Consider the following 15,392-nt stretch of genomic DNA (forward strand, 5'->3'; position numbering starts at 1 on the left):
CCACAAAGAGAGAGGTCTCCTGCAAGAGCCAGCACCCCTCCACCTTCTTCCCCTTCTCCAAACAAACATCCTCTCTGTGCCTGGGTGCCCAGGGTTTGAGTGACACAGGTTGTTGGGTGAACATGCCCGGTTCTTCTCCCAGCCCCCAAGGGACATTTCTTTCCCCCCACAGAGGACTCAGACCCACCAGCTCTGCTTGGACCACACGTGTGTTGGGCAACTTGCTTGGGCTGGTTGGAGACCCATCCTTTTTGTGTCCAGACCCGTTTCCATCAGCGGCTGTGGCAGGCACACGCCCTCCCCTCACTGCTGCTGTTGGGATGGACAGGGGACGTTAACGCACGTGTCCACGTCTCACAGAGCTGACCTGGGACTTTATCCAGCTGGGCCCCTGAAGCAGTTGAGGGGCTGCAGGATGGACAAGGCATGGGCAGCGGACCTGCTGAGGGCAGCACCAGGACCCAAGCCCAGGGGCTGGAACGAACACAGCCACAGAGGCCCCCAAGGCCCCACATCCCAGCAGACGGGGCTGGCTCAGCAGCTGCCATGGACAGGCTGTGGCAGCCCAGGGGCGCCCTTCCCATTCTGGCACACCTACACCTGGCTGTGCAAGGCCCTGCAAGAAATGGAGTTTGCCATCAACAAGTGAGGGCTGGCATGGCTCTCGGCCCTGCTCCATCCTGAGGCTGTGCTGTGGAAGCTTGCCCTTCCCTCTGACCCCAAGCTGGCAAGTGCCGACCCCTGCCTGGTGACTCCAAGGCCTGCAGCTGACGAGAGGCCAAGCCCATCTGTTCTCCTCTTCTCGGCTTCAATGCCTCTCCCAACAAGTGGCTCCAAGTTCCGGCTCAGTGCCCTTGCCTCCTCCCTGGCCTTGCTCACCTGCCTGTTAATGAGTGAATGAATGAGCGCAGTGACTAAATGAGGCGGGCAAGGAGCTGTGTGATCACCACCCTCCTCCTGGAACTTCCCTCACCCAGAACTTGGCGCGGAAAAAAAGACAAAAAGACCATCAGCAGTGCTTATAATTCCAATTCTTAAAAAACAAATTACCCCAACAAAACACAAAACTCCCCATCCCAAAGCAGCTAAGCGTAACACGTTAGCGTTAACAGCAGAGAAAGGCGTTAAGTCACACACGACATCGTGGCTGGCGGCTGACGCGGCCGGAACCCGCGGGGCGGCACGGCTGCTTATCGCCCCACAATAAATAAACACGGCGCCCTCCCCTCAGGGAGACGTGAGGGTGAAGTGAAGCACGACGGCTGGACAAACATGCGCGTTATGCCAAAACCTGGCTTAAAAAAAAAGTAACCCACAAGCAGGAACGCTCAGGACACCTGTCAGTAGTGTGGTCAGGAGTGGAGTCGGCCCAGAAGGCCAACGCAGCAGAACCAGGGTGCCTGGGCCCCCAGCCTGCCTTCACAGATGCTGGGGAGCCACACCCCTGGTCTTTCCGTATAAAGGGAGCTCAGGGGTGACAGTACCCCACCCCTAGGTGCACATCCCAGGGAGGCCACCAAGCTCTGGACAGTCACCTGGCCCCTGTGCTCCGCCAGGTCACATTGAGAGCCGGTGGTGGACCACGAGGTAACCCAAGTGCCGCCTCCAGAGTCCCGCGGGAGGAGGCCGAAATCTGCCATGAGGCTGCTGGAGCCCCGTGGAGAGGCAGAGGGCAGTGCCCCATGTACACCCAAGAAAACTGAGGCCCCAACAGTCTCAAATCAGGCCTCTGGCTTCCTCGGTGACGTTCTGCCTCCAGACGCTGAGCCGGGCCCCTGACGTGTGGACCGTGGCCTAGAAGGATTCGCCTAGAAGGATTCGCTTGGTGAGGAGACAACGGTGGATGCTGTTTTGGGAGCTGCAGGCTGGCAGGGTCTCCTGACCAGCATGGGGAGAAGGGCTGGACATCTGGCTGCCTCCACTTCAGCCTCAATGTCCATCCTGGGCCCCCCTAAGCTGCTCTCTCTATGCCTATCAGACCACATGGGGCCCCAGAGCCCAGGCGGGTGATGGTGGACTGGCCACGCGGAGGTCACGTGGCCCCTGGGAACCAGCAGCAGCTTTTTTGGCTGCAGCTGAGCAACGAGGCCCAAGGGCTCGGCTCAGCCCCACCCTGGTGAGAAGATCAGGGGTCATAGGCTGAGGCAGGGCCTAGAGGGAGACTGACCGTGGATGACACTGCTCCCCAAGAGGGCTCCGTGGAAGACAGAGAGCAGGCCCAGAAACGCCAGATGAGCTTCTGGGCCTTGGCTGCCTCCGGGGGAGAACGCTATGGGAACTACAACAACAAAAGCACAGCCTCTTGTTGGGAGTGGGGGGAGGCCGGGTGTGCGTGCTGGCCCCAGCAGGACTCAGGCGGCCTCCGGAGCAGGTGCAGCTGGGGAGCAGAGGCTGGGCGCCAGGGACAGGGGACGGGGGCGGGGCCAGGGGGCCTCGGCCAGGAGCTGGGAGCACCCCAGACAGCTGCCAGGGCTGTGACCCAGCCCTTGAGGCCTGGGGTGGGGGGGTGCAGCCTCATGGGACACAGATAAGAAGCCCCTGAGGGGTCGAGGGGTCTGCTTACAGATTTCAAGTGTGAGGGTTTGAAAGAGCTAGAGCTTGATTCCAAAACTGATGCAGAACAGGCCTGAGGCTGCACTGCCCACCATCTGCCACAGGAGCCACCGGACTCCTCGGGCCTTTGCTCAGGCTGGCGTTCAGGGTGGGGTGTACAGACAGGACCTTGGAGATGTTCTGAGTGACAGGGTGTAGTCCGCCCCCACAACTGCACGTACTGACGGGAGGCCCGGGGTGGCCCAGCTGCCCCTGACCTCTGCTTGGAGCCCCCTGCCCACAGCAGGTGCCAAGGCACCGCTGTCCACCAGCCCGAAGGCCCTGCTTCTACAAGCCTCTAGGCTTTCTCTCTCTTCTCCGGGGGAGGGAGCTAGCGCAGGGCTTTAAGGCAACGAGACGTAAGCCCGGAGGTTAGTTTCACGAAAGTCACTGCATCTACAACAACTGAGAAACAGGGAAGCCAAGCACATGTGTCCAGGCCACCGTCCAGAATCTGGTGACAGGACCTGGCCCCTCGGAAGAACGCTGTGCTGCAGACAGCGTTTGGGGAGAAACTTCCACCCCATTTCTTAAAAAAATAATTGTCTTGGTAATGTCAACCTGACGCAAGACTTAAGTTAAAAAAAAATAATACAAATAAACAAAGGTGAGAAGGGAGGAGGCCCAGTTCGGGAGGAAGCCTGCAGCCTCCTTGGTCCGATGTTCCTGCCTCCACGCTCGAGAGGTATCTGCGGACATCCACCTTCGGGGACTAAATTCGTACCAGGGTTCACCGTGGCCCAGCCGCCCCCTGGGGCAGGGACAGCGGGGGCCCCGGCAGAGCTGCCTGGATGGTAGGACCAAGTTGCTCTCTCAGGGTGGCCTCCTGGTTCTGGTCGCTTACGTCTCCTGGGGAACCACGTGCATGAGCTTCTGGCACAGGACCGTCGTAGAAACTGCCGGGAGGAGAGAGCATTACTCAGGTGCCCTGGCCTGGTGCCTGGGGGTCAGGGCTGCACAGGACGTGGGCTCACCCAGCCCTGGTTGTCTAAGTCCCGAGGTTGTAAGAGAAGCCAGGAATTCACGTGTGGGCATCAGGCCCCAGGCCTCCTGCTGGGGGGGCATGGCCTGCTCCCCTGGCTCTCTGCTGGGGCTATTACTGGAGGGTGGCGGGGGTGGTCAAGGATCCTAGCAAGGGAGGATCCTAGGAATGGAGGCAGCAAGTAAACTGCCTCCACCCCTCACCCCAGTTCAGACCCCAGGACCCATAACGGGGTGATGGTCCCGGCTGCCCACACACCCACCACAGGCCTCAGAGGGGCTGAAGCAGGCGGGTGTGTGTGCTATGGCCCGGGTGAACCCATAGACACTCCAGGAGCATCACTAGGGGGGGCGTTTCAGGACGGAGGGGCCCTACGTGTGAGGGACTGCTCACATCATTTCACTGATGGACAGCGCCCTGGGCCCCAGGCAGGTGGCCAGCAATTCTGGGATGGCTCCCTGGGGGGTGTTGAAGCCCACCCAGAAGCCCGTTGCACTAACAGCGGTCTCGGCGCAGGTCCTGAACAGGCCTGTCAGTGAGTCCCGTGACCGCTGTGAGGGATCCCGTTTTCTCCTCCCCTGCTTTTTTCTAGGTCAGCTGGATGGCTTTAAGCTGGAGGCAGACGGTGGGGGTGGGACAGGGAGGGCGGATTTTGTTACTTGGCAAGAGCAGCCTGGTTTTCTGGAATCCTTTGTTTTGAGATTAGGTGGTGCCAGGCTCAGCGTCTTATCCTGAAATACGTGGGCCAGGTCACCGCCAGACAGGCCCGGCTTGGCCACTGCGGGCCCCTCAGCCAGGACCTTGCACATCCTGATGCTGACCGCCCCCAACCCTGCCAGTGACCCAGGGCGGGGGGCACTGCCCACTGTGCTGCTCCTGGCCACTGGACTGAGGTCAGAGGAGCACAGCCAGGTGGGCGGAACAGACCCCTGGGGGACAGAGGAGGCCCAGCAGGCAGGGAGGGACTTACAGATGCTCTGGAGCAGCCACTTGGGCTTGTCTCTCCACCAGACCCCAAGGAAGTAGACGGGCAGGCCGCTGAGGATGATGGTGAAGCCGATGCCACACTCCACGGGGGTCTTCCAGAAGGAGACGGCGATCAGGAAGAGGCAGGCCAGGATGAAGAACACTGGGAGGGCCAGATGAACCTGCCGGGGGGGCTGCAGCTGACGCCAGGGAGCCTGGAGTCTCCTCCATGTGTCTCCTCCCGTCCACACCTGACACGACCCGGGCACCCCTGGAGCCCTCCCTCCGCCCCTGCTGGAGCTGGCCTTCCCTGGGGCCCACCCGGCCTCTCCCACAGACCCCCAGACAGCCCTGTGCCTAGCTGAGCCTTCTTGATCCAAAAGGCCCACCATGCTGCCTGAGCAGCATTTCTGCTGTCTGCCAGGGCCTGAGGTTCCCCCAGGCTGGCCTCCCTGAGCCACACCGGCCTCTTGAGAAACGGGACCCTGCTGCGTTCTCCACTGACCCAGCTCAGCAGCGGGCAGCAGGCAGTAATTACCCAAAGACCAGCGGGAGCCGGCAGGTGAGCAGGAACAAGCAGGCTTCTCAAGGTCAGAGGAGGGTGGATTCCCAGGTTCCCACATCACAAGGAGGGAACCCTGCCCCCCACCCACGGTCGGCTGATGGGGGGTGACGCCTCTAGGAAGACCATGGCCACCACTAACAAGCAAGATGTGCCTGCCTTCTCAGAGGGCCCTTGTGGACAGGCTGGACCACAGGTACACAGCCGCTGGGCAGAGAGCCCCACCCACACACAGCCAGGGGCCCAGGGACACTCGTCCCCCTCTGCAAACACTGTGCCTCCTGCCAGGCAGTCTGTCTACACACGGACTCCACCCTCTGTCTACACACTGGCAAGAGACCTGGGGAGAGCAAGGGTCCCATAAGGTCAGCCCAGACTGCCTACACCACGCCTGACCTCACGGGGACAGCACCCCCCCATAAGCAGGGAGCCAGGTGGACCAGGGCACTGAGGTCGCCCTGGCGCCTGGGGAACCTGTCCAAGGCAGGAAGGCCGGGCCTGGCCTCTGCAGGACTGCTAGGTGGGGAAGCAGGCAAGAGGCCTGTGTCAGCTGCAGAGGGGCTCCGCCTTCGATCCAACACCACTGTTGGGGGACAGAGCCAATGTGTTCACCAGGGCCTTGGCAGGTATGTGGCCCCCTTTGTGCAAAAAAACGGTTGCCCTTGGGGAGCTGCCCCCAGTACCAAGTGGAGGAAAGGGAGAGGCCCTCTCAGGCTAGGTGGACAGGGGGCAGACAGTCTGAAAGGACCAATCGAGGACAAAGTCGGGGGACATGTCCTACGCTGCAGCCTGTCGCGGCACCCCCATCCTTGGTCACGCCAGCACCCGCCCCTCCCCAGACAGCATGGCAATCCTCACTCTTCCCATCCCCTCGGCCAGGCAGCTCAGTGCTGCCCCAGGCTATTCAGTCCCCTTGCCCCGCACACCTGCCTGGCACGGCAGCCTTCTTCTGCCCCTCTTCTTTTGGCAGAAGACAAGTTCTAGGAGAGCAGGGCTTTAGGGGGTCATTTGTGATCTTGAATGAACCCCAGCACCTGGAATCACACGCTTGGTTATCACCAGTCATCGACCGAACTCAGTCCCTCGTCCAGATCAGAAGGTGTTCATGCACTGATCAAGGTGCCCTTGGGGAAGGCGCCCTGAGCCCTGGTCTGTGGAGGGGACAGCGTGGACGCCCAGCCCTCACCTTGATGGGCCGCTCCAGCTCCGGTTTCTGGTAGCGAAGCCAGAGCATGCCAGCAATGGCCAGGGCCACGCAGAGCCAGTTGAAGAAGCTGAAGAAGTTGATGACGGAGAAGATATCTTTGGAGAAGGCGTAGAGCAGGGTCATGATGCACTGCAAGCAGAGGGCAGGCCATGAGCCTCAGGATGAGCCAGGGGGAGGGATGACCGCATGCACCCCTTCTTAGCAGAAGAAGTGGTCCGCACCACGCGAGGGCCCTCAGAGCAAAGGGACGTGCTGATGGCAGGTGGCTGAGGTCCTGGGCTTCATGGAGGTGGCAGAGGCCATGTCTACCCTGGTCGAGAGGTTTGGCTTCAAGTGCCTCTATGCTGATTTTAGATTTTTTTTTTAACAACTACCATGTATTAATTCTGGAGAAACAAAAAACTGTCTTATGCTCTCTGGCATCCAGGGGCGCATGTGATGAAGGGTACTACACTTGTGCTAACCTATCTACATCTCATCTCAGCCTCTGATCCCCAGCCTGGCTGACACCAGGTGGAACCAGCACAGGGGTCCCCAGACAGGGCATGCACCACCATCTCAAAGCCCCGTGATCCCCAAGGGACACACCTGTCCTCCCCCTGCCAGTGACCCCCTACGTGGAGGGCGGGGACTCACCGTGAACACCAGTGAGGGTACGGGCGTCAGCAGCCGTGGGTGGATCATGGAGAGGATGGAGGGCAGATGGCCCTCCCGGGCCCCCACGAAGAACAGCCTGTGGACAAGGGGGTGGCGGTCAGCCTCGGCCAAGGGACCCAGGCAGGTGGGGGTAGAGGGGCCTGTGCCGTGGGCCTCAGTGTCCCTCGTGGACGGCTGCTGAGGGGTCCCATCAGCCCCGGCCCAGCAAGGTCCAGATGAACCCACGAGGGTCTGGATGGACAGGGTAGCTGTGTCACCTCTAGGCAGGGATTTGGGTTATTTCCAAGTCACGTGAACATCCTGACGGCTACATTGTTACTCAAAGTAACAAGAAAGAGAACCCTCAGAACTCACATGAGGAAGCCATGTGCAGTGTCGACCCACACCCTGTCCTGCTCTGGCCCCACGGGGCCCGCACGACAGAGCCGCCCTGGCCGGGCTCACCTGGAGGACGTGAAGAGGGACCCGTTGACGGAGCCGAAGCAGGACAGGCCCACGAACACGGGGATGATCCAGGACATGACGCCCAAGTGGTAGTTCCCGAAGTCCTGGATGGACACGGACCGTGAGCCCTGCCTCCGAGACAACCCCGCCCTGCAGTCCCTTCCCGAGACACCCCCGGCCCCAGAGTCCCCTTTCTCATCCACACGACCCTCCCTGAGGAGTTCAGTATTTATTCAGATGGTGGACCAGCCTCTGAGGTGGGGCTGGAGGTGTGTAATGGACTCAGCCCCTCAGCTCCAGCACCGCTGAGCCAATCTAAAACCGTCCGGGCGGCCTGAGCACCAGCACCGTTAAAGCCTCCTGTGGTCCCCACGCGCAGCCAGTACCCTGCACGCCCAGCAGGCCTGGCAAAGCACCGGCTCAACCCCTCCTGGTAGGAGGATGGTTTGCAAAGGAGGGGCCCCCTCTGCTCCTGTCTGAGCTCGGAGGGCAGGGCTGGCATCTTACCACGGCCACGGCCTCCGACGTGAGCATCTGTTCGGGGGTCAGTGTGGTGAAGTAGGCCAGGTTCGTCAGCACGTACACCAGGGTGACGATCGGGAGCGAGATGATAATGGCCAGGGGCAGGTTTCTGAGAGGACCGGGCGGGCATGTCAACAAAACAAGGCCCAGCACAGGGCCAGCCGACCCCTCAGTGGCTGAGCCCACATTTCACTGCAGGGGGAGCGGCACGTGGCTGGAAGGCGGTGCATGGGGCAGGGCAGCTGTGCAAACATGGGCCAGCAACCCAGCCTGTATCTGTGAAGTGGGCTTCCTACCCTTTCTGTGGGAGTATGCTATTCAAGGTCACATAGCCCCCCGTGAGCCCAACCCCAGGGACCCTCCCTGCACTGCACTGGGCTGGGCCCAATGATGGGCTCTTGGATACAGCCAGGCTTCTTCCTCCTCTCAGGTGAAAATGATGAAAACACACACCTCTGATCACACACATACCTGTAGGGATTAATCATCTCCTCTGTGACAAAATTCAAGTAATTCCTAGAATTCAGAGAGCAGACTTTTACTAGACATTCCTTTTGTCATTGGAACAAAGGAATATAGGTCCCATGGGACCCTTCCCAGCTGCCCTGGGCGGGGAGAGGGGACCCCACAACCCCCAGGCCCCTACTGAGATGGCGATGGTCCTGCCCCTCCCCACACACCCGGGCAGCAGCAGTCTCCGAAGGGTCAGCAGTGTCCCTAGAAGTTTATCTGGGGGCCCCCTTCTTGGGGGCCACAAAGAGCACCAGGGCTGCTATGGGGGCCCCTCTGTGCTTCCTTGGGATGTGAGGGGTCTCCTGCCCTAGAATCATCACAGACAACCGAGATATGTGGGTTTCTGGGCGCTCTGGGGCCTAGGAGTTCTAGAACCTACCATCCCCCATAGGCAAAGAGGCCGCTGTACAGCGCCAGCACGATGTTTCCCACGTCCAGTTTGGTGCCTTCAAAGGAGGACTTGGGATCCAGATTGGCTACGTCACCTGGCAGAGGACAAACAGAAAGAAAGGAATTCTGGGTTAGACAGCGTGGCACCGAGGTCAAGCCACAAGTTCCGGAATGTTCCTGGAGCAAAACATGGTAACAGACAAAAATGCAACAGATTAAATGCACCTGTGAGCCACCCGGGGCCGAGGGCGTGGGGGCCAAGGGAGCTCGGCTCTGCCCTGAGCATGAGGAATGCAGCCCCCAGGGCCCTCCTCTGGACCCTCAGATGGGACTGGTGGCTCTACAGACCCGTGCTGAGCACCCCTGCCTGTCTGTGCCTGGGGGATAGGACACCCCGTGACGTGGCTCTGGGCCAGAGACCTGCTCTCCCCTTCAGTGCCAGGAGCCCAGAGCTGTAAACCCAGGCTTCTCACGCCTGCCCCTGGACGCGGCAGACCCAAGGGGCTGTAGCTGGGGAAGGTGGGCTGCTCTTTAACCCAGATGGACATACTGGCTCTTGGACACAAGGGGGCTGGCTTCCCAGCTGACCATTTCTACCCCAAAGGGCCCCGGGTATCCTGGACTTGTGGCTGCATGGCTTGACCTCTGCCCCACCATCACCTGGCACCTCTGGCTGTGACTCCTGTGTCCTAAAAGGACATGTGTCACTGGATTCAGGGCCCCAGCAAACCAGAGTGGCCTCAGCTCCATTCCTCCCTTTTCCTAAATGAGGCCAAATCCATATATCATTAGACGTGTCACGGGGGCCCCCCCTCAACTTGGTACAATAGACATGAAACATGGGGGTCTCAGAAGGGTCCTTGGCTACCAGCATGGTGTCTGGCCTGCCTGTTCTGGACTGTTATAACATTGGTGAAATGGCCCCTTAATACCCAGGGCTGGAAAGACTTGCTCCATAATGAGGCGCCAGCCTGACAGTGGGCACTGACCCAGTAGGGGGTTAGCCAGTCCCCATGGGGGGTCAGTTCCTGGCTCCCTAGCTCTGGGGGTGGCAGGGGCACTGATACACACCTCAGCGACCATCACCTTTGTGGGAGAGGCTTGCAACAGAAGCAGAGGTGCTGAGGGGAGCAGAGCCAGTGTGCTGGGCACACGGGGCTGGAGGAGCTGAGCATCAAATCAGGACAGGGACAGTCTCTCACCTGCAGGTGAGGGTCTGAGAACAGCTGGCTCAGGTCCACGGGACCCCGGGGCTGACACATGGGTCCCTGTGGCCCACGGCCAGCAGGTCTGCAGGCCCCTCGGGGGATGGGGAGACGGAGGCTGCCACACCACCCTTGGGGCATGACAGGGAGACTCCCATGAACCCCTCCTTCCACCCACCCAACTGAAGCCTGCACTTCCTTCCAGGCAGCACCCATTTCCTCCAATAAAGCTCCTTGAGGGAGAGATGGACCCTGAGTGCCTGTTTCTGGGTCCGCATGCCTGCACTCTGTCTGCCCTTCACCTCCAGCCTAAGCTAGGAGATGGACGGGGGATGCGTGAGGCCGCTTCTGCCTACCAGATGAGGCCATGATCTCGTGATGAGCACAGGCTCCAAGGCGGCTGGCACTTCACCCAGCCCGCCGCCCACATGTGATCCGAGTAGGATGCCTGGGTCCCGAGACTGCCCAGTCACAGGGTGATCAGCAGGGCCGGGGGTGGCGCAGACAGCTGGACAGTGCACCTCAGCACAGCACCCAGAGCCCGGCCAGTCCCCACGCAATGCTCTGGAATGTACATCCCTTTACATCTGTCCCACCATCAGGGATACAGAGGCTCAGGCCACCTGCCAGGGGCCCAGCTCTGGGGCCATGAGGCGCCCACCACTCTCAGAATTCTGCAGCTGCTCCAGAGAGCCCAGGGGAGCCCCTAGTGGCTCCACCATGCCTGGTCTGCACAGATCCCGCACCCCCACATGCTTTGCTGCGGCTGCCACTGGTTTCTAGGGCATCAGAGGTCTTTGCCAACAAGGGCTCCTTCCAAGGAGCGAACCTGCCATTCTCCTCAACCTGCCCCACTTCCCCACCAGGACACGCCTCCTTGTCTCCTGCGGATTCACGGGAAGCTTCTTTGCACACAGGCTGCGAGACAGACCTCAGTGCATTGCTAGAACTGGCTCCCACCTCAGGCACAACTCTGAAGCAGTGACACTGCCTGCATGTGTGTGCACGTGGGTGCACACCCAGGAACACACACACGTGCACTTGTGGGCTGGAGACACCACTACGCAGAACAGCTGCTGTTTTTGCCAAGGATGAAATTCGAGGCTTGAAATACAGGCTGGGTTTTCATGTAAGAACCATGGTTTTTAGCCCTGACATCTGGAAGCTTCTGTTTTCATCAAGGGTTTACTCAGCTCTGTGGACAACAACCAGCCTGGTGTCCTTACGTGAAAGCATCATCGCCCCGAGACAGTGGATGGAATTCCTGTCCCCAGAATTTCCTGGATGTACAGGGTGACTTGTAGCCTTGAAACCCCAAGAAAACAGTGGCTCTGCCCGAACTCAGACTGAACAATCTCACTGGGCTGCCCACGCCTCTGAAGGACAGGTGTGGCTGGGCCGTCCTGCGGGGAGCTCCTGGGTTGTCTGGGGCCTCATTTCCTGTCTACAAAGTGTCCAACTTCCCTGGAGCAAAGTGGAGCATCCCAGACCCTGCATCCCCCTGCCGTCACTCCTGGCACAGTGTCGGGGCTCTGGGGAGCTCCGCCAGGAATCTGGCAGCTTTGGGCTCCGACCCACTACTGCAAGCCCCTCTGGACTGCCCCCACCCCGTCACCTCCCTCCCGCCGAACTGCCCCAAGTGAACCCACACAGGCCCCCTCAGTGGAGCTCCTGGGTCTGTCCAGCCTCTGTCTGCTGGAGGGCCTCCCAGATCAGGCCTGCAGCTGCACCGGGCACCCAACCAAATGCTGTCCGAGCGCTGCCCTCCTCTCCACAGGCGCCTTGGAGCAGGCGCCGGCTCTGCTGGCTCCACACGGCACTTGGCCGGGACGGGCACAGCAGCCTCACCTGCCCATGCCATCCACACATCCCGTCGGGAATGGGGCCCTCAACGCAGCTCTGGAGAGCCAAGGGGGGCCACCCGCCTGTCTCCAGAACAGCAAAAAGCCGAGTGAGGCGGCCAGAGCCCCACGGGTGCGGGCAGCTGCCCGGTGCCAGCAGCCAGCGCAGGGAACAGACACGGGGGAGCCCTTCTGGGAGGGCAGACCCCAGACTCCACACAGTGGTCTCAGCCACCCACCAGCCCTGGCAAGCAGGGGACATGGTGCTGACCAGAGACACACCTGGGGCTGTCATGCAGGGTAAGGGTGGGGGTGGGGGCCATCTGGTAGGCGAAAGCGAGTGCAGCTGGACAGAGCACGAGGAGGCTCCCCCAGCAGACACTGCTGGGCAGGATCCGCCCAAGAGCGATGGCAGGTGTCTGGGCCACGTGAGAGGGTTCCCACGGACCCCAAGCTGGAGTGCGAGTCTTGTTTAAACATAGAGCTCCAGGCACCAAACAGACGTGAGAGAGATGACTGTGCCGATCCCCCACCCCTGCCCATGACCATGGAGCTCCCCACTCCAGCTCTGTCCTCACAGGGCCCCCAGACCCACAAGAGGCAGACAGGAACTTCACCAGGGTGGACAGGTGGGGAGGCCCTCTTGTGGGGCCTGGGTGTGGGAACTCCAGCAATTCAGTGGGGTCCCCTGGGCACCCCCTTCTCTGGGGCTTCTCTGCAGGCCTCACAGGGCCACAGGAAGGTGAAAGCTAGCAGACAGCCACACACCGGCCCCCGGGCAGCTCTGGGCACCAGGCAGGCCCGCCTGCCCACCAGGATCCCTCTGAGAACAAGGGGGATTGGGAGGGGAGTGTTCACAAGGCCCCAGGGAGCCCATTTCAGGAAAAGCAGCCCAAACCCCTGCGTCATGCAGACAGGGCCGTGGGAACCAGCCAAGAGAGCCTGGGGGTGCAGGCGCCCCGCCCTCAGAGGGGCCGTGTGCGCACTGGAACGCGCCAGCCCCTCCGGATCAGAGGACAAAGGCTCGCCAAGGTCTCTGTGTCCCCCTGGGACCGGCCTGGCCTGTCACCCTCACCACGGCTGGGCCTGGGCCCAGGCATGGGAACCCGCGGCCAGTCTGGAGATGGCGGCTGGCGGAAAGCCAGAAAAATCCCAAAGCCTCAGGGTGACCAGGACCCGCCCCTCCTGCCACAGCCCCTAGAACCCCTCCCCGGATGGGAGGCCGACTGTGAGAAAGTCACCCCCTCAACCAGGGCAGGGGACGTCCACTGTGCTGGAATCTTTCACTTGGTCCCTCTGTAACTCTTGGGGCTCCACACGTGGTGCCAGATGCTGAACAGGGTACCCCCGACAGTTCATGTCCCCCCTGGAACCTCAGAACGTGACATGCTCTGATAAAGGGTCTTTGCAGATGTAATCAAGGCAAGGATCGCAAGGCGAGACGCCGTGGACTAGGGTGGGCCCCATTCCCCAAGCGTCCTTGTAAGACAGAGACGTGGGGGCCACGTGAGGATGGAGGCCGTGTGATGTGGCCACGAACCTGGGAAGCACTAGGCAGGAAGGCTCCTCCTGTGAGCTTCGCAGGGAGCTCGGCCTGGACTGTGGACTGCCAGCCCCAAGACTCTGAGACCAAAACTGCAGTGTCTGAAGCCCTGTCCGTGTCCTGTGCTGCGACCGCCCCAGGACACTCTGCAGAGCGAGGGCTCAGACGCCCCAGTCTCCACTCCGCAACGCACAGGCACAGTTGGGATGTGAAACAGCCTGGCCGTGGACCCCGCCTCTCTATCACTGGGCCAGCAAGCAGGTGCTTGGCTGCAGGGCTGAGCTCTGCTGAGAGTCAGCTCTGCCCTCTGCTCCATCCACAGACCAGGCATCCCTGGTGGGGGTGGGGGGGGGTGTTACATCTGCAGTGGGCTTGTCAGGGGTCCTCTCTCCTGTTTCCCCACCCTGGGCTGGGTACCTGGGGTCTGGTGCCTGTTCTTTGGCTCTGCCTAAGGGGGTGGGGGGCAAGGACTGGACGGTTCCCACGGCCAGCCTGTCTACTGTGTCATCCATCTTTTAAACTCCTGGAGGAGCTGCTGCTGGACATCAAGACTGGTGTGATGATTCAAAGGACCCTCTCCCTACTGCACGGGAGGCAGATCCGCGAGCACCCACTGTGCCCACTGCACAGGCTGGGAGACCCCCGAGCACCCATAGTGCCCAGCACAGGGCTTTGCCCTGCTGCCGCCGGCCTGCTGCTGACCACCCAGGGCGGGGCTGAGTGGGGGCGGCAGGAAGACAGAGCCAGCTGCCAGGCCTTTGATTACTTCTGGGCGGGCCTCACAAGTAAAGCATGTGAGCTGCGCAGGCAGACAGAAAGGTCTCAATTAAAAACCATCAAAGAGCACCCGAGGGGGTGAGCCGCCTGCATCAGTCCTCCCACGGCAGCTGTGGCGCCCCGCCTGCATGTGACCCGCTGCTCCGGGCATCAGACGGCCCACCAAGCGCCGGCCCTGTCTTCTGGGGCACGGGTGACTGGGGGAGGACGGAAGTCCAGCCTCGTGGCCCCAGTCAACGTCCTGCAGTCCTAGTGTGGTCCCGACCCCTCTAAGACAGCCTCTGTCACGGGCACCCTGAGTCCTGCACTGGGGTGGCCGGGCCTAGGAGCATCCGAAACATCTCCCCCCGATTTTGAAGAGAGCAGCTCTGCTCACAGGCTGCCCGAGGCACCTGCCCACGACCCAGAGACAGGCCTGGGGCTGCTGCGGCCGCTTATCAGATGAGGATGCGAGGCTCCAGGAGGCACAGGGCTCTGCCTGGAGAGAACAGTCTGAGCCCCAGATCCTCCCGGGATGAGGGTCTCCTCCAGGCCCCACAGCTCCCCCTGCCCCCCAACCACCAGCAGAGCTGCTCAGGGCCTTCCCCACCACCTGCCGACACCGCCCTGGAGCAGGATGCAGGTAGGCTGACCCAAGGGAGCTTACGTCCCTGCACATGGTGACCATCCACAGTGGCCTCCACACCCAGGACTCCTGCTGGGCCCAGTGCCAGGTGAGCTCGTGGGAGCTGTTGTGGGGGGTGTGGGGCGGGGCTGCCTGGTCCCCTCCCATGACCTCCAGCAGGGGCACCCTTTATCTGCAGGGTGACCCCAGCCACCGCATCCACACACCCACGAGGTCCCACCATGTGTCCTCTGGGCAGGGCTGGGCTCTAGGGACCCGCCTTCTCTGTACATCTCCCACCCTCCAATCCGGGAACAGCCTGACCTTGGGCTGAGGGCCTTGCAGGTGCTGTAGGTAAATGGCCAGCAGACAAAAGCAAAAACACAAAATGCTGCCCACGCTTCTCTTCTTGCTCAGCCCTGGTCGTCAGGGCTCCAGTCCCAACCCTGCCGCTGGGCCTGCTGCTCTCTGGGGCTTCCCCCGGCTGAGCCGTGCCCGCTGGGATCTGAGATAATCTCAGTCTCCCCTTTCCTGAAAAGGCTGGGAGTGGTCTTGAGGGCCCACACGCCCGATCCCCCCCACCCTCA

The 15,392-nt window shown here is 61.4% G+C and overlaps 1 protein-coding gene across 1 annotated transcript in view; it reads right to left on the reverse strand.

Annotated features, from left to right (window-relative positions):
* Positions 1–1,004: 1,004 nt before the first annotated feature.
* The window catches only part of SLC7A5 (solute carrier family 7 (amino acid transporter light chain, L system), member 5), a gene marked incomplete at its 5' end in the record, with an annotated part of 19,651 nt that continues 5,263 nt past the window's right edge, over positions 1,005–15,392 (reverse strand). Inside the window, 8 exons of the mRNA XM_010850874.1 lie at positions 1,005–3,488; positions 4,545–4,722; positions 6,289–6,438; positions 6,946–7,042; positions 7,411–7,514; positions 7,918–8,041; positions 8,404–8,448; positions 8,825–8,930. Of these exons, the coding sequence (XP_010849176.1) occupies positions 3,433–3,488; positions 4,545–4,722; positions 6,289–6,438; positions 6,946–7,042; positions 7,411–7,514; positions 7,918–8,041; positions 8,404–8,448; positions 8,825–8,930 (860 nt within the window). The remainder of the gene's footprint in view (positions 3,489–4,544; positions 4,723–6,288; positions 6,439–6,945; positions 7,043–7,410; positions 7,515–7,917; positions 8,042–8,403; positions 8,449–8,824; positions 8,931–15,392) is intronic.

This window comes from Bison bison, unplaced genomic scaffold, assembly GCF_000754665.1.
Source record: "Bison bison bison isolate TAMUID 2011002044 unplaced genomic scaffold, Bison_UMD1.0 scf7180017864295, whole genome shotgun sequence".
NCBI classification, from domain to species: Eukaryota; Metazoa; Chordata; class Mammalia; order Artiodactyla; family Bovidae; genus Bison; species Bison bison.